This window comes from Pan troglodytes, chromosome 1 (genome assembly GCF_028858775.2).
Source record: "Pan troglodytes isolate AG18354 chromosome 1, NHGRI_mPanTro3-v2.0_pri, whole genome shotgun sequence".
Lineage (NCBI taxonomy): Eukaryota > Metazoa > Chordata > Mammalia > Primates > Hominidae > Pan > Pan troglodytes.
Genome location: NC_072398.2, coordinates 190512182 through 190538854, shown reverse-complemented (window position 1 = coordinate 190538854; position 26673 = coordinate 190512182). Strand labels below are relative to the sequence as shown.

At 41.3% G+C, this 26673-nt stretch overlaps 1 protein-coding gene across 4 annotated transcripts; it reads left to right on the top strand.

The window, feature by feature from the left end:
• Positions 1-12663: 12663 nt before the first annotated feature.
• Positions 12664-26341, top strand: ZFP69B (ZFP69 zinc finger protein B). 4 transcript variants are annotated; one of them, XM_513356.9, is made up of 6 exons: positions 12670-12781; positions 13262-13694; positions 16826-16911; positions 19579-19705; positions 19978-20073; positions 25044-26341. In XM_513356.9, exons 2-6 carry the CDS (start codon positions 13568-13570, stop codon positions 26210-26212), a joined length of 1605 nt encoding a protein of 534 aa, XP_513356.2. In that variant the 5' UTR covers positions 12670-12781; positions 13262-13567; the 3' UTR covers positions 26213-26341. The 4 variants fall into 4 exon arrangements, with proteins under 4 accessions (XP_063659360.1, XP_513356.2, XP_009453133.1 ...); XM_009454858.5 differs by having other exon boundaries at positions 12672-12781; positions 19975-20073; XM_063803290.1 differs by lacking the exon at positions 16826-16911 and having other exon boundaries at positions 12664-12781.
• The last annotated feature ends 332 nt before the right edge of the window (positions 26342-26673 follow it).

Genomic DNA, 26673 nt, shown 5'->3' with positions numbered 1-26673 from the left:
CTCTGGCTTTAAATCCCTTTTTCTACAGTAATGATTTTTTATGAGGGAGCTAAATGCATATGTTCCAACTACTCCCTTTAAATAGAATTTAAGACAGAGACTGGGGAGGAATAAAGGCCAGGGGAGGAGGCCCTTCTTTTGACAAGGAATTCAGTTTTCCAGGGAAGGGAATTGTAGACTGTAAGTCTCTCAAAGAAAAGGGCACCTGTGGGATGAGGGTGGGGACTGTCATCCTTGTGAAGCCCTACATCGTTGGGTACTTTCTCTTTAGGAAAGTCCAAGTTAACTACAGCTTTAATTCTGAATTTCCCTGATTCTCTCCTAAAATTAGCATAAAAACTGCAGTCTGGTTTATTAATTTTGTGGGAGCTTAAGGCAAGAAAGATGAGTGTGGCTTTGATCTGTCCCCTTGTCTCCCAGGAGAGAGAAGGGGTATTAGCTTTGAGTACCCATTCTGAGTGAAACCAGTAGCTGAAAAGTGACCCAAGATCCTGGAGGATTGTTCCAGAGAGGAGGACAAGAGAAGAGCGATCACTTTCTGTTTACCCTCATGTGTTAGTGAAGGTTGATCTTTGAAGAGAAAGGATTCCAGCAAAATTCTAGATAAAGTAGGGGTGGCAAGATGATCTATAAACTGAATGAACTCACTGGAAGCAGAAACTCAGAACCAGAGGTGACTGTGGCTCTGAAAGATGATTTCAATTATTGTGTATTTATGTCTTTAACTGTGTAATCGAAGTGTATTCTACATATAGGAAAGTATACAAATTATAAATGTATACCTTGATGAATTGTCTGTTTATTCATTTTTAATGTGTACTGAGAGAAATGTAACTGGCACATTAAAGATGAAATTTCAAGGATGTCATTCCTTGGGATGAGGGTAGTATAGGCTGGTAAGACATGATAACTCACCTTACAAGAACTCCATAACTTACAGGCTTATTGTTCATGCATTCAGTGAGTGCCTGGTTTATGTTATCTCAGAAGCAGACCCTAAGACAAGGATTGCAGTGCAAATAGTTTATTTAGGAAACACAGGAAATACCAATAGGGAGAGGGGGAAATGAGATAGGAAAAGGAAGATAACCAATAAAGGATACACTTTGAAGTTAGCTACCATCGCAGGAGACTGGAGCTTAATCTCAGTGAAACTGGGAATCTGCAAAATACAATATTCAGAATTATGCCACCTAGTGGTGAGCCGACCAGGCATTCTCATACCAACTACCAAATGTCATTGGTTGAGGGCTGTTGGTGGGACTATGGTGGCATGGTCAGTAATAATTCTCAGATATTTGGGGCAGCCCAGCTCCTGGCAGAGAGATGCAGATACTGGCCTCCGGCATTTGCTGGAGGCACTGGAAGTTCTCAAGGATATGCACAGGGCAGAAACAGCATTGGCTACTCTAACTAAACCTTCCATGATACATGCTCAGAAGTATGGACAGTATAGATGATGCCGAGTGCTAGTGTGAATCCCTCCTGCATTGTTTTCAGCATTCTTCTGCTGGAAGTTGACAATCATTAGTTATGGAAAATATGTAGAAGGATATATAATTGCAAATTGGAACTGGACCTCACTGTCAGTATTGATAATGTTAATTTCCTTTTGATTCTATCATGAATCAGTGATGAAAATGGTATTTCTAAAGGATAAGGCTGGAGACTGTAATGGAAATGTGAACAGTGGTGGTGATTTGAATAAAGTTTACTGATTATGCATAGGAAGAACCTGGGCATGAAGGTTTAAGACAAATACCTAACAAAGCTGTTAAAATTGCCAATCGTGTAAGAGTGGGTCACTGAATTCTTTGTTTCTCAGTTCTATGAAGAGATGGGCAATGATTTCAAGCAGCTTCTCGTTTTGTTCAGAAGCTCATTGGTTTTCCCTCAGAAGAATCCCTATTTATCTCTTCAAGATGCTAAAACATCTTCATCTTTCCGGATTACATACTCTTTGTAACAGCACATGCCTAACTGGCACTGGCTATATCACGTGAACAATCTCAATTCAGTCCTGCAAGGCAAGGTTTAAACCAGTTTTCCACTTGAGAGATCAAGTGCCTTAAATTACCGTGTTGTGTAACTGGAGTTGTGGGGCATGCCTCTTTAGAATGGTGAGTCAGGTTCCTTTTGCTTGAATGATATGATTATTAACTCATCTGAACTGAAATGATATGGTTATTAACTCCCTGAAACTGTATTTTTGAAGATGATGAAGAGACACTTAAATGACTTGATAAAATGTCTTCATTGGGCTGGGCGTGGTGGCTCACGCCTGTAATTCCAACACTTTGGGAGGCCGAGGTGGGTGGATCATGAAGTCAACAGATCGAGACCATCCTGGCCAACATGGTGAAACCCTGTCTCTACTAAAAATACAAAAATTAGCTGGGTGTGGTGGCGCACGCCTGTAGTCCCAGCTACTCAGGAGGCTGAGGCAGGAGACTCACTTGAACCTGGGAGGCGGAGGTTGCAGTGAGCCAAGATTGAGCCACTGCACTCCAGCCTGGTGACAGGGCAAGACTCCATCTCAAAAAAAAAAGTCTTCATTGGGGTGTTCAGAATCCAGTGGCAGAGACGAGTAGATAAGGAGCTCTTTCCTCACTACCTTTGGAGACATGACCAAATAACTTGACACATTTTGAAGAACAGATTCTAGATATTGTATTAGATGTCCTATTGAAATACAGTTTATTAAACAAAAATTTCTCATAATTTTGATTAGTTTATAATTCCATCAGATAATACAGTTAAGTTTGTTGCCTCTACACACACTATGCATACTTATAAATTAGGTTTCCAGTGGTGAAAAATAGAAACATAGAAGCTCATCTCTTTTTTTTTTTTTTTTTTTGAGACAGGGTCTAGCCCAGGCTAGAGTGCAGTGGCGCAGTCCTGACTCACTGCAGCCTAGGCCTCCTGGGCTCAGGTGATCCTCCCACCTCAGCCTTCTGAGTAGCTGGGGCTACAGGCATGCACCACCATTCCTGGATAATTTTGTTTATTTTTAAAATTTAATTGAATTTAAATTTTTTGAGACGAAGTTTTGCTCTTGTTGCTCAGGCTGGAGTGCAATGGCGCAATCTCGGCTCACCGCAACCTCTGCCTCCCTGGTTCAAGCAATTCTCCTGCCTCAGCCTCCTGAGTAGCTGCGATTACAGGCATACGCCACCACACCTGGCTAATTTTGTATTTTTAGTAGAGATGGGGTTTCTCCATATTGATCAGGCTGGTCTTGAACTCCCGACCTCAGGTGATCTGCCCGCCTTGGCCTCCCAAAGTGCTGGGATTACAGGTGTGAGTCACCTCACCCAGCCTTGTTTATTATTATTACTTTTTTAAGATGGAGTCTCCCAATGTTGCCCAGGCTGGTCTCAAACTCTTGGGCTCAAGTGATCCTCTCACCTCAGCTTAAGCCCATCTTTTTTTTTTTTTAATAAGGCCTATCTTTTTTTTTTTTAAATAACTGATAATAAACCAACTATCTCTCCCCCTTTTAAACTGATAAAGATTTTGTTTTGTTTTGAGATGGAGTCTCGCTCTGTCGTACAAGCTGGAGTGTGGAGTGTGATCTTGGCTCACGGCAACTTCTGCCTCCCAGCTCAGCCTCCGGAGTAGCTACGATTACAGGCATGCGCCAACATGCCTGGCTAATTTTTTTGTATTTTTAGTAGAGACGGGGTTTCACCATGTTGGTCAGGCTGGTCTTGAACTCCTGACTTCAAGTGATCCGCCCTCCTCGCCTCCCAAAGTGCTGGGATTACAGGCATGAGCCGCCACACCCGGCCTTAAACTGATAACGTTTTATTCTTCCCAATGAGAAACTTATTTTCAGATACATGCTTTTGTAAATTGATTAGATATATTAATACTTCTTTTCATTATTTTATTTACAAGTTGAACTTATTGGATTTATTTTTTTATGTCATGTAATGGTTTCCTATGTCCAGTAGACAAATTGTTCTCTTTTGAATACATTTACTAAAATTAAAAAGGGAATCCAGAGCTTCATTATGATGCAGGCAACATCATTTGGCATAAATCCCTTGTTAAAGTCAGTGTTATGAGAAAATAATCTGATTTCAGATAATGTTTTTTTTTAAATTTGTGCATGTTAACAATCTAGTTTGTATTTGCCTCTGTATTCAGATAATCCACACTACACACACACAAATAACAAACAGACATATTTGTGGGGTAATTATTAGGCTGAATCACATGAAGTTGTCCCTTTTGTTTTTTTTTTTTTGAGACAATCTCCCTCTGTCGCCCAGGCTAGAGTGCAGTGGCACGATCCGGGCTCACTGCAACCTCTGCCTCCTGGGTTCGAACGATTCTCCTGCCTCAGCCTCCCGCGTAACTGGGATTACAGGCACCTGCCACCACGCCCGGCTAACTTTTGTATTTTCAGTAGATGGGGTTTCACCATGTTGGCAAGGCTGGTCTCAAACTCCTGACCTCAAGAGATATGCCAACCTTGGCCTCCCAAAGTGCTGGGATTACAGGCCTGAGCCAGCTCGCCCCACCCCTTTTGTATGTTAAAATTGATCGAATATTAGGAAGTCCATATGATTTAATCTAACAAATTTTTTGACAATTTGATTTTCTCACTTGGAAAAGATCTTATGGAAATCCTGCCAAGTGATGGCATAGTTCTAATGGATTCTTTCGAAAGGCCTTTTTAAGTCCTTGGTGTGGCTGTATCATTTATTCAGCAAATCCCTTACGGGTGGACATTTAATTTCCTATTTTCTGCTAGAAGAAGCAGTTCTGTAATAATCACCTTCGTACAACTGTCCTTTGAAACAATGCTTTTGTTTCCAAGGGACGCATTTTTAGGAGTGGGATTGCTTTGTCAAAAGTACTGTATTCAGATAATTTTTTATCTGAATAAAAGTACTGTATTGAGATTTTTTTTTAGCTGGGTGTGGTAGCACACACCTGTGGTCCTAGCTACTTGGGAAGCTGAGGTGGGAGGATCGCTTGAGCCCGGAAGGTGGAGGTTGCAGTGAGCTTAGTTTGCACCACTGCACTCCAGCCTGGGTGACAGTGAGGCCCTGTCTTAAAAAAAAAAAGGTACATATTTTTTGGCTGGGCACACCTATAATCCCAGCACTTTGGGAGGCTGAGGAGGGAGGATCACTTGAGCCCAGGAATTTGATACCAGCCTGGCCAACACAGTGAGACTCTGTCTCCACAGAAAATAAAAAAATTAGCCAGGCTTGGTGGCATGTGCCTATAGTCCTAGTTACTCGGGAGGCTGAGCTGGGAGGATTGCTACAGCCTGGGAGTTTGAGACTCAAGAGAGCCATGATTGCACCACTGCACTCCAGCCTGGGTGACAGAGCAAGATTCTGTCTCAAAACAAACAAAAAAAAAGTTACAGGGTGATTTGACATTACAATTAAAAAAAAGATCATGTACATTAAATGGCACAGAAGCAGAGCAGCATGAGATGTGATAAAATTTACACCCAAAATATCCCAAATAGCTCTTTTGTTAAGTGTAAAACTCTTAAATTGTAAGAAAACATTGTGCATTAATTAAATGGTAGCATTTTTTAAATTTACTATTTATTTATTTATTTATTTTGAGATGGAGTCTCACTCTGTTGCCCAGGCTGGAGTGCAGTGGCGCAATCTCGGCTCACTGCAACCTCTGCCGCCCAGGTTCAAGCAATTCTACTGCCTTAGCCTCCCAAGTAGCTGGGATTACAAGCACCTGCCACTGCACCCGCTAATTTTTGTAGTTTTGGTGGAGATGGGGTTTCACCATATTGGCCAGGCTGGTCTTGAACTCCTGGCCTCATGATCCACCTGCCTCAGCCTCCCAAAGTGCTGGGATTACAGGCGTGATCTACTGCACCCGGCCTAATTTTTTTTTTTTTTTTTTTGAGACAAGGTCTCACTCTGTCACCCAGACATGAGCCACTCACTGTGCCCAGCCTAGCGTTTTTCTTTTTTAGTAGTACATAAAATAATGATGTTTCTCAAATTAAATGATGTTTTAAAGTCAATTAAATACTGATTTTGTCTGTCATCTGCATTACGGATTTTTTTTTTAGGTGTGTCATCTGTATACTGACTTTGAGACATCTTTTGCCTATAAAGATTTTTAATTTTTAAATAGTCAAGTACATTGACTAGGTCTGTAGATTTGGTTAAAAGCATCTCTCCCACTAGATTTTCAGGATTTTGATCTATTTTTATATTTTATATTTTAGAGTTTAACCTAGCTGGAATTATTTCTGAATATGGTTTAAGATGAGGACCCATGTCAAAACTTTATTTTCTTCTAGACTGATAAATACTAGAATTCCGTAGGCTTCGCTTATTAAGCAATTCATCCATTTCCTACTGAATTGAGCCTCCATCTTTGTCATTTAATAAATTCTCACATGTACTAGAATCAGTTTTGGATTCTCTAGTCTGTTTCATTGGTTTCTTTGTCATTCTTCATGCCAGAATCATAATCATATGGCTATGGCGACTGCAATGGTTTGAATGTGTCCCCCAGAAAGCAGGCGTTGGAAACTTCATCCCCAGGGCAACCGTGTTGGGAAGTAGGTCCTAATGGGAGGTGTGTATGTCATGAAGGCTTTGCCCTCATGCATGGATTAATGCCTTATAAAAGAGCTTGAGGTCTTGAGTTGAGTCTCCTGCTCTCTCCAGCTCTCTTGCACGTCTGCCATCTGTCATGGATGACACAGCAAGAAGGCCCTTGCCTGATATGGGCCCCGCGATCTCAGACTTCCTAGACTCCAGAACTGTAAGAAATAAATCTCTGTTTGTTATAAATTACCAAGTCTCAGATATTCTATTATAGCAGTACAAAATGGACAGAGAAAGTGACTTTTTAGTGTGTTGTGCTATCTGGTAAGCCAAGTCCCCCATCACCGTTCTTTTCTTGACTTTTCTTGTCTCGTATTGGACCTTTATTCTTGCATAAATTTTAAGATTTTAAAATCTAGTTCCAAAATCAAAACAAAACCCTGTTGGGACTCTAATCAGAATTATAATCATTTTATATTATCTGACATTGTTATGATAGCAAATCTCCTCTATGAATGATATACATTTTCATTTACACAAATCTTGTTTTATGCCTTTTAATGATTTTTATTTGTATTTTCTTCACCTTTATTTTCTTATTATTAAATTTGTTCTAAATATTTTATAGGTAGAATTACTCCTTCTGAGGATGGAATATATCCCACTTCCATTCTATTCTAGGTGCTCATTTCTTTTTTTTTTTTTTTTTTTTTTTTTGAGACAGAGTCTCACACTGTTGCCTGGGCTGGAGTGCAGTGGTGCAATCTCGGCTTGCAGCAACCACTGCCTCCTGGGTTCAAGCAATTCTCCTGCCTCATTCTCCTGAGTAGCTAGGATTACAGGTGTCCATCACCACGCCCGGCTAATTTTCTGTATTTTTAGTAGAGATGGGGTTTCATTATATTGGCCAGGCTGGTCTCGAACTCCTGACCTCATGATCCACACAACTCAGCCTCCCAGAGTGTTGGGATTACAGGCATGAGACACCATGCCCAGCCCTACTAATTTCTACATGCTCATTTCTAAAGCAAGGAAAATATTTATTTTGTGTGTATTTCTTATGAGGCAACTATCTCACATCAATTCTCCTATTAATTCTAGCAGTTTTTGTTAGAGACTTTTTCTAGATATCGTATCATGTCATTAGCAAAAAGATACAGCTCTACCTCTTCTTTTCCAATATTTGTGCTAGTTTTCTTATTTTATTTGACAAATACTCTAAGACAATGTTACAAACTAATATGATGGCAAGTTTCTGATTTTATTTGAAATTGTTTTATTGTTACACTATTTAGGGTACCATTTACATTTTTTATTTTTGTAAATAGTCTTTCTTAGAAGTAATGTCTTAGTCTGTTTGGACTGCTATTACAGAAGACCATAGACTGAGTGGCTTATAAACAACAGAAATTTATTTCTCACAGTTCTGAAGTCTGGGAAGTCTAAGATCAAGGTTTGAGCAGATGGTTCCCAGAGGCCATCTTCTGGGTGTGTCCTTATATGGTAGAAGGAAGGGACAGGGAGCTCTCTGGAGCCTCTTTTATAAGGTGTCAGATACAAAAGAAGTTCCTCTTCAAAGGTTTGGCTTGTTCAACGTCCCATTCTTTGTTGCCTACTTCCAAGGCCAAACCAACTTCCTTATCCTTTGTGCCTCCCTATGTTAGTTTCAGTAAACAACTTTCTTGCCAGTCCTTGTCTACAGAGACCACATCTGCTACCCAGTCTGTAAATTACCCCTCCCGTTGCAATGGCTCTTCCTGCCAAAACTGCCCTTCTCACCAGTGTAACCACATTCCGAATTAGCCAGTTGGGTTCAGCTTAGATTGTGCGGTCCAACTCCAGCCAATGGAGGCAGGACACAGTGACAGGGACAAGCTGCATTAGGAATAAAAACCCCTTCCCTCCTTTGTTCAGTGTGCTCTCATGGTGACCAAACCTGCGAACAGCACCCTTCTACAGAAGTAAATTTTGCCTTGCTAAGAAATCTTTTGTTTAAGTGCTCATTTTCTTTGCAACTTCGAGCTTTACTTCCAACATAAGGATAGCAATCCCACTCATGAAGGATCCACCCTCATGACCTAATCACCTCCCAAAGACCTCACCTCCAAATACCATCACATTGGGAGTTAGGATTTAACATATGAATTTTACGGGGATGAAACATTCAGTGTATACCAAGTAATCTCCTTCTATTCCTATTTTACTTAGAGTTTTTAGTACATGAATTAGAACAATAGTTGGCTAACAGTAAATGCTCTTTACTTGTTAAGCAGATAATGATGTACCAGAAATGACTGCTAAAGTTTATTAAAGTCTTTTTCACTGACTATTGACATGATCATATAGTTTTTCCTCTTGAATTTGATGTTATAGGTTATGTTAATGTGCTTCCTGGTATTGGAACACCCTTATATTCCTGGGAAAAACTTGGTTGGTCATATATATTTTTAAAAATTCATCACTAGTTCTATTTGTCAATATTTTATTTAGAATATTTGTACTTACAGTCATAAATTAATCTATAGTTTTCTTTTTTGTACTTGAAAAATCATGGTTTAGCATTAAAGTTCTACTTCTGTTATTGAATAAATTCAGGAGCATTCATCTTTTTCCTTAGTCTGAAACATTTCCCCTTCGTTGGGAACTGCTAACTGTTCATGGGGTGGGTGCCCAGAAGCCAAGTCTTTCTACCACGACACTCCGTGGCCCCTGGTCAAAGCCAAATGATCAAATGATCCTGCCAAAATTTGGAATTTTGAACTGAGTAACACAACTGAAAGTTGCCAGAGCTGAATCATGTTAAGGGTGGTGGTTTAGAGGGCATCTCTCTGGGCATTTGCTTTGTGGTGCTCAGAAATCCGCTGGTTCGTAACCTTTCACAGACTAGGCTAACCAGTTCTTCCTCGAATTCCTGAAGACTCCAGAATCCTTCCAACAACAACAATAATAATAATCATTTTAACTTAGAAAGCAATTCTGGTGAGCTAGTTACTTGCAAATAATAGGGCCTTAATCACAAACCTATGTATAGAATAGTTTCTTATCCCAAAACTATGGCTAGAATCACCTTTATGTGAACACGTTAACAGTTGTGCTGTTACTTTAAAACAAAAGTTTACTTTGACTAGGATATGGGGTAATTAAAAAAATTAAAAAGTGAAAAAGAAAACCAAACTTTACTTTCTTGAAATTATATGATGTGTAACATGTACAGCAGGAACCCAACTTGATTTGTTCTTGCTATGGGCTGAGTGTTTGTATTCTGCCACAAACGAGTATGTCGAAGCCCTAACCCCTAAAGTGACTGTATTTGGAGATGAGGCCTTTATAGAAGTAATAAGTTTAAATGAGGTCACAGGGGTGGGGCCCTGATCTGTTAGGATTCGTGTTCTTAAAAGAAGAGACATCAGAGAGCTCACTCTCCTCAAGCACACAAGAAGAGGTCTTGTGAGCATACAAGGAGATGGTGGTTGCCTACAAGCCAAGAGAAAAGGCCTCAGAAGGAAACCTACCTTGCTCACACCTTGATCTTGGACTTCCCAGCCTCCAGAACTATAAGAAAATTAATTTCTGTTGGTTAAGCCACCCAGTCTGTGGTATTTTGTTGTCAGCCAGCGAAGACTCATACTGTTCCCCAAATGGCTAACTAGTTGTCCTAATGATATTTGTTGAATAATCCATCATTACCCAGCTGCTTTGAAACGCCAGCTTTACAATATACTAAATTTAAATAAGTGTCAAGTCTGTTTCTGAGTTTCCAATTTCATCTCACTGATTTCCGAGTATATTTTGGCACTAGTTTTATTTTGATTATTTTGCCTCCATAATACACGGTAATATCTGGTAGGGCAAGTCTGCCTTCATTATTGTTGGAAAACATTATTGGCCATTCTGGAACACTTGCCATACTAGCTAAACTTTAGAATCATTTAGTTTAGTAAAAAGAAAAGTTGATCTTCTTTTCTTTTTTTGAGATGGAGTCTTGCTCTGTCACCCAGGCTGGAATGCAGTGGCATGATCTTGGCTCCCTACAACCTCCACCTCTCGGGTTCAAGCGATTCTTTTGCCTCAGCCTCCTGAGTAGCTGGGATTACAGACACACACCACCACACCCAACTAATTTTTGTATTTTTAGTAGAGATGAGGTTTCGCCATGTTGACCACGCTGGTCTCGAACTCCTGAGCTCAGGTGATCCACCCACCTTGGCCTCCTAAAGTGCTGGGATTACAGGCGTGAGCCACCATGTCCGGCTGAAAAAGTTGAAATTTTGATTGGGATGCATCACAGTTTATGTGAACTGGAGGAAAAGTGACATACTTAGAATGTTCTATTTCAACTTGTGAATGTGTTGTATCACTATTCTCACCATTTAAACAAAAAATTTGGAGTTTTATTTATAATTTCCTGCATAATTCTTGTTGTTTATTCTTAGCTGTATTTTTCTGATATTTTATTATGAAAACATACACATATACAGAAAAATTGAAAGAATTTTACATTACGGCATCCCTATACCACTACTTAGATTCTACAATTAACATTTTATTGTATTTCATGCTGTATTTTTGTTGAGTAGCAGATAGGAACATAGACTGCCTGTGTTCACCACTTGTAAGCCACATGATCTTGGCAAGTTATTCAACTTCTCTAAATCTCAGTTTTCTTATCTGTAAAGTGGGAATAATAATAGTACTTACTTCAAGTGGTTTCTATGATGACAAAATAAGTTAAAATATGAAATACACTTAGGACAGAGCCTCATATTCTGTAACTATTATATGCTAGTGTATTCATCAGCTTGGGCTGCTGTAACAAAATACCATTGACTGGGTGGCTTAAACCACGGATATCTGGCCGGGCGCGGTGGCTCATGCCTGTAATCCCAGCACTTTGGGAGGCCGAGGCGGGCAGATACCGAGGTCAGGAGTTTGAGACCAGCCTGGCCAGCATAGTGGAACCCCGTCTGTACTAAAAATACAAAAAATTAGCTGGGCGTCGTGGCGGGCGCCTGTAATCCTAGCCACTTGGGAGGCTGAGGCAGGAGAATCGCTTTAAGCCAGGAGGCGAAGGTTGCAGTGAACCGAGGTCATGCCACTGCAGTCCAGCCCGGCGGACAGTGCGAGACTCCATCTCAAAAAAACAAACAAACAAAAAACCGGAAATTTATTTTCTCAGTGTGGAGACTAGAAGCCCCACGTAAGGTCGAGTTGGGTTCGTTTCTGACTAGGACTATATTCTAACCTTAATTACTTCCATAAAGGCCTTATCTCTAAATACTCTCCAAATACAATGGAGGTTAGGGCTTCAAGATAAATTTTGGGGAATCCAAACATTCGGTTCATAACAGCTAGCAAGTACTATAATTGTATTCTATTTCCTAATCTGTTGTTTTTGTAAACTGTTGATGTAGAAATGTATTTGGAGTGATGTACTCAAATTTTGTTGGAGGGAGAAAACTCAGCAATAAAACAGCATTACAGTATAATCGCTTTTGTGGAAAATATATAACAATGCATGAAAAACGTTCTGTGTGTGCAGGAAAGGTTGTACACCAACTGTTAGCAAGGTTACTGCTGCTTGCTGAAATTACAGGCAATAATTTTTTTTGTTTTTGTGTATTTTCTGGCATTTCAGAAATACAAGGTAAGCAATAAACATGAGAACTTTTATTGAATACTAGAACAGAAAACTGTTGTGGTATTCTTTTAACAATATACCGGAATCCATTCAACTGTCTGCTGAGAATAAATAACTGGCATGTACATAATATTTAGGGAAAGTGCTATGGATTATTTTACACCAGTGTCGTTTCACCAAAAAACGTGATGCCGATGGCTCCCTTTTGTCACGGGTTTCAAAGGCTCACCCTAACGTTCACGTGCATTTTCCCAGCGGAGGAAAGATGGTTGTTCTTCATCAGAGTCTGGGGCCCAAGAACGCAGGCTCCATCTCCTCCCGCAGGAGCCAGGCTGATGATGCTCGCAGGGGATCGGATACTGGGAGCCCCTGAATGCAGCCAACCCGGCGCGCACCGGTGGGGGCGTCTGCGCTGGCGGAGCGGCTCCCCGGGAGGATGCTGGGAACCATGCTCTAGGCAGCCGCTGCGCAGGCGCACTGGGCCCCGACTGCTCGCCGCAGCGCTAAGTGGGAGCTTGGCCGCGCAGTGCCGGGACCCGGCTGCAGCGGTGGGAAGGCGGGGGCGTGCCGGCCCAGCGGGGAGAGGGTGAGCGGGTGGCTGTCCCGGGCTTGGGGAGCTGGGCGAGCCGGGAAGCGCGAGTTCCGCCCGCGGCCACCCTGTCGCGCGCGGTGCTCTCCGCAGCCCCGGAGTCGTGTTCAGACAAAGGCTGGGAGGCTAGGGCCGGGCGGGTCCCGCTCTGTGGGGAGGACTTAGCCTCTCATTTGGGGAGGAGGAGGCGGGGTCTAGCGGTTTCGCGGTTTGCTACAGCCGACTAGTGAAAGAGCTGGGATTCCAAATCCCCGGCTACTTTACACATAATTACTGCCCCAAACAAAGAATTGGGTTGTATTCGTCTCTTTGTGCTTCCTGACACGTGCGCGGTGCTTTGAATTTTGTGGGCTGTGTCTGCCCACCGCCTCCGTGTATCTTTTGGAAACATTTTACAGTGATCCATATATGTTCTAGCGTTCTGCCCTATGACTGAGCCTCCTTGGTCCTTTGCTGATTCTAATGTCTTCTGCCCAGCATCTGCAGGGGCTGCTGAGAGTAAATACTTGGCGCCTCCAGCTGCTGGCCAAGGAGACAGATGGAGCTCAAGTTGGGAGATGCGCCCTGAGAGCCGATGATAGACACAAGTCCAGATCTCGGATTTTGATACTGTATGTTCCCTGGGTTCCTGAGAGAGGACATTGAGGAGTAGGAGTCGGCGATTAAGGAGATCGGTACAATTGGGAAGCCTCCTGTCAGAGCTTCCAGCAATTTCCTCATCAGAGGTGGACAAGCCCTATGGGCTAAGACAGAGGGTCCTCAGAAAGGAGTGCGGACGCCGTCATGCTGCAGCAGCTCCTGATCACCCTGCCCACCGAGGCCAGCACCTGGGTGAAGTTGCGTCATCCAAAGGCGGCCACGGAGCGGGTGGCCCTGTGGGAGGATGTGACTAAGATGTTTAAAGCAGAAGGTGAGAATAAACTGATGGGTGGGAGGGAGGAAAAGCAGTCCCCTCTAGTGTGAGAAGGAATGAGTCACTTGAGTGGAAGCATCTCTTAGGGAGACGCGTGGGTGGAGGGTTTCTGGAGTTGTTGATTGTGGCTCCTAGTCTGGGGTTTTCCTAAGTAGTAGTGGTCTTTTCAGCCTAGGACCAGTATTTCAGTGTCATGGTTATGTATATTATTTATTTTCATCTTTCCCATGGCCATGTGGGGCAGGATGGACCTAACTTGATTTTTCTTATTCTAACAGTGGGGAAATGTAAATCAAATGGGAGGCCTGCCCAGGGTCACACAGGAACTTGGTGGCTAGGTCAGAAGGAGAAGCAGCAGGGGAAGTACCAGGTGAGCCTGGAGTAACTTGTGCTAGAAAGCAAGGAAGAGCTTAAAGACTAATGGATATGTGTCAAAAGAGGCCAGGTTTAAGGGTCTCTCACTCCACAGATTTGGGAAAGCTTAAGTATCCAAACTGATGGTAACACCTTGAATAAGTAAAATTCCACATGATCACCTTGACACTTAAAATAAAGAAAGACGGGGGGTGGGGGGGAAATTCATTTGCAAACATTGGAGGTAATTAATACACTGATTCCTTACTTTGAAAAATAGGTTATTATGGGAATGAATGTGCATTTACCTTGCCTTTTAGATCCTCTTCAGTTGGTGAGGGAAAGCTTTTTACAGAAAATGCCTGCCAATAATGAAGGTAGAAAGAGGCCAGGTGTGGTGGCTCATGCCTGTAATCCCAGCAATTTGGGAAGTCAAGGTGGGCGGATTGCTTGAGACCAGGAGTTTGAGGCCAGCAGTTTGAGACCAGCCTGGCCAACATGATGAAACCCCATCTCTGCTAAAAATACAAAAATTAGCTGGGCGTGGTGGCACATGCCTGTAATCCCAGCTACTCGGGAGGTTGAGGCACGAGAATCGCTTGAACTAGGAAAGGGGAGGTTTCAGTGAGCTGAGATGGCGCCACTGCACTCCAGGCTGGGTGACAGAGCAAGACCTTGTCTCAAAAATAAATAAATAAATAAATAAATGTAGAAAGAATGATAGAATCTTTTACCGTAAATAAAATAATTGAAAGGTTAATGGGGAACAGATACTCACATGATATCAAAGTATTATCCCCTCAAATTACTTACTAAATGGCAAGGAATGAACATAATTTTCCAATAGTAAGGTGTGGTGGTCACAGTTTTAATCAAATGTCTCAGTAATGGGATAGCCGGGCATTTTATACTTTGCAGATACTGTAATATAAAGCACCTGGTACCACCTACAAGGTATTCCTACCAACAACGTTGAACGTGATCCTAAATTAAGTTTAAAGACTGAACTGCTGGTTTACAGAAAATACAGGGGATGGAGAAATAAGATAAACCTCACATTGAGGATACAGTCAGACTGTTCTTGTATCTTAAAAAGACAACATCATGAAGAAAGGGGAAGTACTTATTCTAGAGTAAAAGAGACTAGAGGTAACAACCACTTTGAATGTGTGAGCCTTGATTAACTCCTGGTTTGGAAAAAATCCAGAATAAAAGTTGAGGAAACAGTTGAGGAAATCTGAATATGGACTGAATATTTAGATGATACTATGGAATTATTGTTAATTTTCATAGATTTAATAAATAGTACTGTGGTTGTACAAGAGAAGATCCTCATTTGAAATATTTAGGGATAAAGTATTATGATGCAGACGACTTTGAAGTGCTTCAGAAAAAATGTAGATAGGTAAAGCAAATATGGTAAATATTAACAATTGTTGAATCTAGATGTGGATGTATGGATGTTCAATATTCATGATAAAAAGTTGGAATAAAATACAAAGACAGTTATTCATGTGCCTTAATTCCTAGTGTTTTTTTTTTTTTTTTTTTTTTCTCCCGTCACCCAAGCCGGAGTCCAATGGCTCGATCTTGGCTTATTGCAACCTCCGCCTCCCGGGTTCAAGCGATTCTCCTGCCTCAGCCTCCCAAATAGCTGGGATTACAGGCGCCTGCCACCACGCCCAGCTAATTTTTGTATTTTTAATAGAGACGGTGTTTTACTATCTTGGCCAGGCTGGTCTCGAACTCCTGACCTCGTGATCCACCCACCAGCCTCCCAAAGTGCTGGGATTACAGGCTTGAGCTACCGGGCCCGGCCTGTAGTGCATATTTTTAATACCTCAATTCAGCCAGTGTTACTTAAATTCTAGAAAGCTGGCAGTGTGTTATGTGTAGCACTTTAGCAGATGGAGAAAAATGAGCAAGGTACAGTTTCTATCCATACCCTCATTAATACTCAACTGAGAGAGAGAATTAATTATACAAATAAAGTAAAAAGCAACCTGAGATAGATACTAGAATAGATATAAAAACCAAGCTTTTGGGAAGCATAGGAGAGAATAAACTTTCTTCTCATTAAGGGTGTCTGGGAAAACTTTACTTGAACTGGGCCTGAAGGGTATCGCAGTTTTTCACCAAATAGGATTTGGGTGGGGTACTATCCAGATGTATTCAAAGAATGGTACCAGGATTGTGTGGGTAGGTGTGTCCAGTGGATGAAGGATAATGTTTAGAGGAGAGAATACTTGGAGAAGCCATGGACTGGTTGTGGAGGATCTTGAAATCTATGTTGATTAGTTGGGCGTGGTGTCACACGCCTGTGATCCCAGCTACTCGGGAGGCTGAGGCACGAGAATCTCTTGAACCTGGGAGGTGGAAGTTGCAGTGAACCAAGATTATGCCACTGCCCTCCAACCTGGGTGACAGAGCAAGACTCTGTCTCAAAATCATAATAATAATTTAAAAATAACAAAAAAGAAATCTATATTGAAGTGTTTGCATTTTTCTTTCATGTCAGTGGGGAAACCTTTGAGGATTTTTGAACAATAGATTGGCCTGAGAGATTACTGAGACCATTGGGAAATATTAATGGTGAAAGCAGCTTGCAGCAGGTCCTCCTTATTAAGGAGGCTTTGAGCTGCTCTTGAGTCCCTCTAAATGTCCCTGTTTGTGAACGTTTTTGGAGAGAAGCCACAATGAGTGGGTCTGTAGGCAGTTTCTCTGTTTGGGTGATTTGGGGAGATGCAAACCTCATGGCTCTTTTCCTTCCTCAGCTCTGCTGTCTCAGGATGCTGATGAGACCCAGGGAGAAAGTTTAGAGAGTAGAGTGACCCTTGGATCCCTGACAGCAGAATCCCAGGTGGGTTGGAGTTTCTGGTCACTTTCTTGACATTGTTTCTCAGATTTTAAGAGCGCAGGAGTTTGATTTTCTTTGACTCAACTTCCTGGATTGGCTTTTCTTTTTTTTTCTTTTTTTCTTTATTTTTTGAGACGGAGTCTCACTCTGTCGCCCAGGCCGGAGTGCAGTAGCACAATCTCGGCTCACTGCAAGCTCCGTCTCCTGGGTTCACGCCATTCTCCTGCCTCAGCCTCCCGAGTAGCTGGGACTACAGGTGCCCGCCACCACGCCTGGCTAATTTTTTGTATTTTTAGTAGAGACGGGGTTTCACCGTGTTAGGCAGATGGTCTCGATCTCCTGACCTCATGATCCGCCCACCTCGGCCTCCCAAAGTGCTGGGATTACAGGCGTGAGCCACCATGCCCAGCCGATTGGCTTTTCTTAGCCTGTTCTTCCTCAGAAAACCAGGCCACATCAGTTGATTTCACAGGTAATCTCCCCACCAGTAGTAACCCTCCACAGGAAACCTCTTGTTTTTGCAAACCTCTAGCTATTTATCCAACAAATATATTGTGCTGAGGCCGCATGTGTGTGTGAGAGAGAAAAGGAGATAGAGAGGAGAAGAAGTAATGTAATGTAGTCCTAGCCCATGAAATTCACATATCATCTGGGAGAAAGACAAATATGAGTCATTTTAAGCAACACTTAAAAGTCAACAGAATCAGTTTCTGATATTCTTGGAGATGTATACACTTCATTGATGACCTTTAAGTGAGGATTTTTGGTCAAGTCCTAGAGCAGAACTGTAACTGAAAAGAGAAATGAGTAGAGAAGATACTGGCAGGTCATGAAGAACATGAGCTAAATAGGCTAAGCAGAAAAGAAAGGAAAACTTCTAATGGCAGTTTAACAGTGTGCCGTGTGTCCTAAATGAAGTAGTCAGAAAACTGATAGCATTGGCAAAGCTCTGCACTACCAAACCCCAGAGGCATAGGGAAACTCAAGAAAATTAGAGAGTAGTCAGAGAAACATAAGAGGGTATTATTAGAGAACAGAAGAGTTTTAAGGTAGAGTGATCTTGGCTCCCAAAATCACATGGTTTAATCATGTGTTTAAATCGTAGGGTTTAATCCTATGTCTTCAACTTTTCTCAAATTCAGCTTTCTCATAGGTTAAATGTGGATGCTAACATCAGCCTAATAGGCCTGAAATGCATTTCAGAATTATTTACAATACAAAAGCATTAAAATATTCTCTATACTTAGGGGATTTATTGTTATTTCAGCCTTCCAGCTTCTGAATTCTCTTAGCTTTTGGGAGGTTTTTGTTTGTTTGTTTGTTTTTTGTTTGTTTGTTTGTTTTTAATTATACTTGAAGTTCTGGGATACATGTGCAGAATGTGCGGGTTTGTTACATAGGTATACATGTGCCATGGTGGTTTGCTGCACCCATCAACCCGTCATCTACATTGGGTGTTTCTCCTAATGCTATCCCTCCCCTAACCCCCATCCCCTGACAGGCCCTGGTGTGTGATGTTCCCCTCCCTTTGTCCATGTGATCTCACTGTACAACTCCCACTTATGAGTGAGAACATCTGGTGTTTTGTTTTCTGTTCATGTGTTAGTTTGCTGAGAATGATGGTTTCCAGCTTCATCCATGTCCCTGCAAAGGACATGAACTCATCCCTTTTTATGGCTGCATAGTATTCCATGGTGTATATATGCCACATTTTCTTTATCCAGTCTATCATTGATGGGCATTTGGGTTGGTTCCAAGTCTTTGCTATTGTGAACAGTGCTGCAGTAAACATACGTGTGCCTGTGTCTTTATAATAGAATGATTTATAATCCTTTGGGTATATACCCAGTAGTGGGATTGCTGGTTCAAATGGTATTGATGGTTCTAGATCCATGAGGAATTGCCACACTCTCTTCCACAATGGTTGAACTAATTTACACTCCCACCAACAGTGTAACAGCATTCCTGTTTCTCCACAGCCTCCCCAGCATCTGTTGTTCCCTGACTTTTTAATGATCACCATTCTAACTGGCATGAGATCGTATCTCATCGTGGTTTTGATTTGCATTTCTCTAATGGAGTATTTTTTAAAAATAATTGTCAAACGGTTATTTTTTGTAGATCATACATAATAGACACTTATACTTCTTACCCCAGAATGTCTATCTCTGTCCAGACGTCTCCATTACTAGGCAGAATTCATGCTCCCTCCAAAAATGTGCTGTTCTCTCATACTTTTATTATTAACAGAAAAACCTAGGTAAAGGTTATTTTACCCATGCTAAAGTATTCTCATTTTAACCAATTCTTTCAGCCCAACAAAAGTCCCTGTCTTCTCTTGTGGCCTTAGCCCCTTCTGAACTCCCCACTTTCCCAAATACTCCTGAACTTTATTGTCTTTAATCAAAATTACTGTACACTGTACTGTGACCTTCTTTAATATTTCATGAACATTTTCACTTCAGCCAGATTGTAAGTTGCAGAGGTAACTTACATGTTTTATGCATTGTTTTATAACCTCCATTTTATGTAATCTATAATCATTAGAATAAATTAAATGATTAGCAAGACAGTATCCAGGAAAACTTGACTAGAATCTCTTAGCATCTAGACAAAAGTCAGAACAACTTCCCGAAGTCTGGCTGAAAAGGAACGTATTTGATGTTCTAGGAACTGTTAACCTTCAAGGACGTATCTGTGGACTTCACTCAGGAGGAGTGGGGGCAGCTGGCCCCTGCTCACCGGAATCTGTACCGGGAGGTGATGCTGGAGAACTATGGGAACCTGGTCTCAGTGGGTAAGGATGGGCTCCTCTTGAAAATAGAACGTACCTATTGGATGAAAACCTTTGTTTCTAAATTAAGTGCTTTGTTTGGGCTTTGGGTTCTGTATTAGAGGTTTTGTGTTTCCTTCTGAACACCCAGTCAGGATTGCTATGCTCTTTTCTGCTCTGTTCTTTCTACTCTACTCTGCTTTCTTTAGAAGGCCCGAATACCAAAGAACCATATTTAAATTCTTGGGATGGCTCTGTGACCTCAGCATATACAGTCTTTTCTTCCCCATAAGCAGGATGTCAGCTTTCCAAACCTGGCGTGATTTCCCAGTTGGAGAAAGGAGAAGAACCATGGCTGATGGAGAGAGATATTTCAGGAGTTCCAAGTTCAGGTAAGTGCAAGGCAGGTGGGGCCTTTGTGATGTTAGCCAGAGAATTCCCCTCAAGGCCTTCTCCAAGTTGTGGGGAAGACTGAGGCCATGTGGATGGTACATTCAAGAAAGTTGATTCTGTTATCTGTCACCCTTTTCCCACACTTCCATCTTCTCATTAGTCTCTCTGGAGTCCGAGGAAAAGAGATGCCTTTCTCATCAGAGTTAACCTTCTTCATCATTTCTTTTGATCTGAGCTTCATGATTTTTACCTCTTTCTCCAGTATTCTAAACCTTGCTCTGATCATAGTTTCTTTCCCATGTACATTTAGATTTACACAGGTCTCTCCTCATTAAACACAGTCCACTTCACTGGACTGTCATGTCATTTTACCATCGGTTTCACTGTCTCTCAATGATTTCATTTTCAATATTTTTCTAAACCTTATTTTGTGATCACAGTTTCAGTTGCAACTCTCTCATTTTAACTTGTGTAATTTAACTTTTCATGCCAGAAAATTTATGGCTCTTTGAGAAATCAAACACAGAATTCGTTCTTAGCAGATCCAGTGGCTTTTAACAGTCTTCTTTAACATTTAAGTACAGTAATAATGACAGGTATTTACCTGGGTTCTCTGTGAACGATAGCTGGGTTCTCTGTAAGTCCCACATTAGCTCTGTCTTACACATGAGGAAAAGGAGGCTGATTAAGAAATGTATACAGGGCAGTTAGCTACTACTTGGTGGACTCAATATCTTAATTCTAGTCATTCTGACACCACAGTTTGTGTGTTCTTATGGCACTATTTTACACGACTGCATTAGATTATACATGTAGACCTCGCCACCTTAATATCCTTTCCTCTATCAACTAGTTTAATAATTTTTGTCTCCTCTATTTCTCTCATTGCTTTTTCAGTGTTTCTTATCAGTGTCTTTTTTAATGCAGATACATGATTTCTGCCTAGGTCAGGATAGGCTAAATTACTGTAATAAATCGACTCCAAAATTTCACAACAGATTTTGAGCTATAAGTTATCTCAAACAGAATATGAACTTATGCCTTGATCATATACTGATCTGGAGAAATTGTTTTTTGTTTTTTTTCTTTTTTGAGACAGAGTCTTGCTGTGTCACCCAGGCTGGAGTGCCGTGGTGCAGTCTCGGCTTACTGCAACCTCCACCTCCTGGGTTCAAGCAATTCTCCTACCTCAGCCTCCCAAGTAGCTGGGGTTACAGGTGTGAGCCACTGTGCCCAGCTAATCATTTTTGTATTTTTAGTAGAGACGGGGTTTTGCTATGTTGGCCAGGCTGGTCTCGAACTCTTGGCCTCAAGTGATCTGCCTACCTTGACCTCCTAAAGAGCTAGGATTACAGGCATGAGCCACTGCACTGGGCCCTGGAGAAATTGTTTAGGTCACTGGACAGTTCCTCTTCATCTGGTGATTCAGGATTCTTCTGCCTTGTGGCTCCTCTGTCCACTAGGGTTTCCTCATCATCTGCATTTAGACAGCATAGAATAAGTGAGGAGTTAGAATAGAATAAGCAAAGGAGTTCCTTTGGGAGGTTTTTATGGGCCAGTCTAAGGTGGTTCACATCACTTTCACTTTCATTCTCTTAACAGGAGAGACCTTTGTGACTTCACTCAATCTAATTCAAGGGAGATTGGGAAATATCATCTATTAGTATGTCCAAAATCGGGGTGAACAGAGTTTAGGGAATAACCAGCAGACTCTGCCACAATTTCTGAGGAACCTCTGTCTTTTTTACACCGCTGCTCTATTTCTGTACAAACTCCCACAGATGTTTTGTGATGGTTTCAAATATTCCTTCCATGCCCATATTCTCCATATTTTCATCTTTGTTTTATACATCCATATGAACCCTATTCTTATGTATCTCTGGCATTTATGACATCTCCACATAGAAGCTCTGTACTTCAAACCCAGTACATCCAAAAACAGAAGCCATCTCATCTAAACAAGTTTCTCATCCTAACCTCCCCTGTTCTTTCAGTCTCTAGAAATCATGGTATCAGCAAGAACATTAAGCATGTTTTCTACTCTGTTTTTCCCTGGTTCCCCACAGCTTCTTCCTTAATATTACCTGTTAGATCCATTTCTACTGTTCATCTGTGTTGAGGCAACACTAAGGCACATTTCCATCATTTTATGCCTGAGTTACTCAACTTTCTAGTTGCATTTGCTGATGTCTTATTTTCTTTTTCTGAATCTTCTTGAATGTTACTGCCAGATTTGACCACTTGAAATACGACATTTATCTTGTTTTTACCTTAAAAAGAAAAACTAAACATCTTCCTAGTCCCCGTAATCAGTAATCTAAACATCTCTGCTTGCTTTTTAAGCTGACTCCAAAATTTATTAAGCTATTTCTGAGCACTTTTTATAAGTGAGGTTAGAAATACTAAGGAATAAGATTTTTTTGTGAATAGGAAGTATTGGTGCTTTAGGTTGGCAGAGCCCAAAATGGATGGATAGGAATAGTAAGGGTAAATATCAGAGAAACCCCTTCATCCAAAAATGTTATGCCAGGTATACAATGCATAAAATATATATTCTGTATCCTTAAAGATTTTACAGAGTAATTAACATTTTATCACAAATTGAGAAGCCGTTTTCTACCTCTTATATTGGCAAAAATTATGAAGATTGATCAAATCCAGTGAGTATGCAGGGAAAGGCACCCATATTTGCTGAGTGTACACACATCCACAACCCATCAATTTCCCTAGTAAAGCCAATGAAATACTGACAGGAGTATACAAGCATTTGTGTATAATGATGTACTATGGTGTAATTTTATAACAATGAAAAATTGGAGACAAGTGAAATATTTTTCAGTAGGGACAAGTCAAATTATGTTATGTCCATGCAGTAGAATGCAATGCAGTTGTAGAAAAAATAAGATTGCCTAGCTGGGTGGCTTACACTGTCTTCCCAGCAACTCAGAAGGCTGAGGCAGGAGAATTATTTGAGTCGAGGAGTTGGAGACCAGCCGGAGCAACATAGCATGATCCCATCTCTAAAATATAATAATAATAATTTAAATTTTTATTAAATAAAGAATGAGGTAAAACTTAATGTACAGATATAAAAAGAGGCCCATAAAGATACAGACTTAAGGCCAAGTGTGGTGGCTCATGCCTATAATCTCAGCACTTTGGGAGGCCGAGGCGGGCAGATCACTTGAGGTCAGGAGTTCAAGACCAGCCTGGCCAACATAGCAAAACCCCATTTCTACTAAAAATACAAAAATTAGCAGCTGGGCGCGGTGGCTCAAGCCTGTAATCCCAGCACTTTGGGAGGCCGAGGTGGGCAGATCATAAGGTAAAGAGATCGAGACCATCCTGGCCAACATGGTGAAACCCCATCTTTACTAAAAATACAAAAAGTAGCTGGGCATGGTGGCGCATGCTTGTAGTCCCAGCTACTTGGGAGGCTGAGGCAGGAGAATCATGTGAACCCAGGAGGTGGAGGTTGCAGTGAGCAGAGATTGTGCCACTGCATGCCAGCTTAGCAACAGAGTGAGACTTTGCCTCAAAAAAAAAAAAAAAAAAAAAAAAGCCAGGTGTGGTGGTGCATTCCTGTAATCCTCGCTACTCAGCAGGCTGAGGCAGGAGAATTGCTTGAATCTGGGAGGCGGAGGTTGCAGTGAGTCAACATTGCCCCACTCCACTCCAGCCTGGGTGACACAGCAAGACCCCATCACACACACACAAAAAAAGATATAGACTTAAAACAGATGTAGATATGTATACCATGATCTTTCTTTTTTTTTAACAGATGTATATTTAAGACCATATATGTACAAATGCATACATTCACATATACATTTTGGTGGGAAATGTATGAATGGAGTCATTTCAGAATCCTCAGCGACTGGAGGGAATTTTATCCCAGTTAGGGAGATGCTATCCTTTGTTAAAAGTCAGTGCATTCCTACATTATTCAGTGTTTTATATTAGTGTTTAAAAGTATTTGAGATAATTTTTAAAATACTTTTTTTTTGGAAATAAATAAAATTTTGTCAGAGAAATATGGGCTTGAGATGATATGATGTTAGAATCCTATCTTACACCCAGGCATGGTGGCTTACACCTGTAATCCTACCACTTTGGGAGGCCGAGGCAGGTGGATTGCTTGAGCTCAGAAGTTTGAGACCAGCCTGGGCAACATGGTGAAACCCCGTCTCTACAAAAAATACAAAAATTAGCCAGGAGTGGTGGCAGGTGCCTGAAGTTCTAGCTACCTGGGGGACTGAGTTGGGAGGATTGCTTGAGCCCAGTAGGTTGAGGCTGCAGTGAGCCGTGATCATGCCACTGCACTCCAGTCTGGGTGACAGAGTGAGAGACCCTGTCAAAAAAAAATTATATCTTCCTTGATCTTATCTTCTGATATTTGCTCTTATTGTCTTATTAGTTTATTTCCTCTTGCAGTTCACATGGATGAGCTCCTCTTAATTTCTTAAAAGTCATTTTACTTACTTTTTTCTTTGAGGCAGAGGCTTGCTCTGTTGCCTAGGCTGGAGTGCAGTGGCGTGATTACGGGCTGAGATGTGAAGTGATCCTCCCAACTCAGCCTCCTAAGTAGCTGGGACTACAGGCACACACCACCATGCCTGGTTTTTTTGTTTGTTTGTTTGTTTTGGTTTTGTAGAGACAGGGTCTCTTTATGTTGCCCAGGCTGGTCTCGAACTCCTGGGCTCAAGCAATCCTCCTGCCTCAGCCTCCTAAAATGCTGGGATGATAGGCATAAGCCACCGCACCTGGTCCACCTTACATACTTCTGACAGCTTCTTTTCTCTGCTTCTTCACTTGCATTCATATCAGCTCTCTAGACGGCAGAATCACATTTGAGGATGATCCAGAACTCCTGTACCTAGTATATATATTTTGTCCTCCCATTCTCACCGTGGCAATTAATTTTTTAAAGTGCAGGGAATATGGATCTTTTTTTTTTTATTTCTTTCAGACTTAAAGAGCAAAACAAAAACCAAAGAGTCAGCCTTACAGAATGATATTTCGTGGGAAGAATTACATTGTGGCCTAATGATGGAAAGATTTACAAAAGGAAGCACCATGTATTCCACCTTGGGAAGAATCTCCAAATGTAATAAGCTAGAAAGCCAACAAGAGAACCAAAGAATGGGTGAGAGGCAAATCCCCTTGATGTGCAAGAAAACATTCACTCAGGAGAGAGGCCAAGAGTCTAATAGATTTGAGAAAAGAATTAATGTGAAGTCAGAAGTTATGCCAGGACCAATAGTTCTTCCAAGAAAAAGAGATCGTAAATATGACACACTTGAAAAGAGAAGCAGATACAACATAGATTTAGTTAATCATTCAAGGAGTTATACAAAAATGAAAACCTTTGAATGTAATATTTGTGAAAAAATCTTCAAACAGCTTATTCACCTTACTGAACACATGAGAATTCATACCGGCGAGAAACCTTTCAGATGTAAGGAATGTGGAAAAGCCTTTAGCCAAAGTTCATCTCTTATTCCACATCAGAGAATTCATACTGGTGAGAAACCCTATGAATGTAAGGAGTGTGGGAAAACCTTCAGACATCCTTCATCGCTTACTCAACATGTTAGAATTCATACCGGGGAGAAGCCCTATGAATGTAGGGTATGTGAGAAAGCCTTCAGCCAGAGCATTGGACTGATCCAGCATTTGAGAACTCATGTTAGAGAGAAACCTTTTACATGCAAAGACTGTGGAAAAGCGTTTTTCCAGATTAGACACCTTAGGCAACATGAGATTATTCATACTGGTGTGAAACCCTATATTTGTAATGTATGTAGTAAAACCTTCAGCCATAGTACATACCTAACTCAACACCAGAGAACTCATACTGGAGAAAGACCGTATAAATGTAAGGAATGTGGGAAAGCCTTTAGCCAGAGAATACATCTTTCTATCCATCAGAGAGTCCATACTGGAGTAAAACCTTATGAATGCAGTCATTGTGGGAAAGCCTTTAGGCATGATTCATCCTTTGCTAAACATCAGAGAATTCATACTGGAGAAAAACCTTATGACTGTAATGAGTGTGGAAAAGCCTTCAGCTGTAGTTCATCCCTTATTAGACACTGCAAAACACATTTAAGAAATACCTTCAGCAATGTTGTGTGAAATATACTAAACATCAAAGAATCTATGTTGGAGCAAAAGATTCTAAATCAGTGGTTCCCTGATCCCTCAAAAATCCATTTGTTTTTGGATTTCCAAAAACAAACATTAAAAAAAAATGGTTTGGCACAATGTTCCCAACTCTTAATTTTGCCATATTAAAAACACAACACCTATTATCAGCATTGTTTCAGAAAAGAAAGGACATTTTAATATTTTTAAATGTAGGAACAGTTCCCCCCTCCATTTTTTTTTTTTTTTTTTTTTTTTGAGATGGAGTCGCTCTGTCACCTGAGCTGGAGTGCAGTGGCGTGATCTCAGCTCACAGCAACCTCCACCTCCCAGGCTCAAGCAATTCTCCTGCCTTAGCCTCCTGAGTAACTGGGATTACACGTGCCTGCCACCACACCCGGCGAATTTTTGTATTTTTAGTAGAGACAGGGTTTCACCATGGTGGCCAGGCT

Bases quoted from the DNA above. Each gene is read 5' to 3' on its own strand.
- ZFP69B (XM_009454858.5), top strand. From the start codon at position 13,568: ATGCTGCAGCAGCTCCTGATCACCCTGCCCACCGAGGCCAGCACCTGG. The intron at 13,695-16,825 runs GTGAGAATAAAC...TTCCTTCCTCAG, and splicing joins TAAGATGTTTAAAGCAGAAG to CTCTGCTGTCTCAGGATGCT. The intron at 19,706-19,974 runs GTAAGGATGGGC...CTTCCCCATAAG, and splicing joins TGGGAACCTGGTCTCAGTGG to CAGGATGTCAGCTTTCCAAA.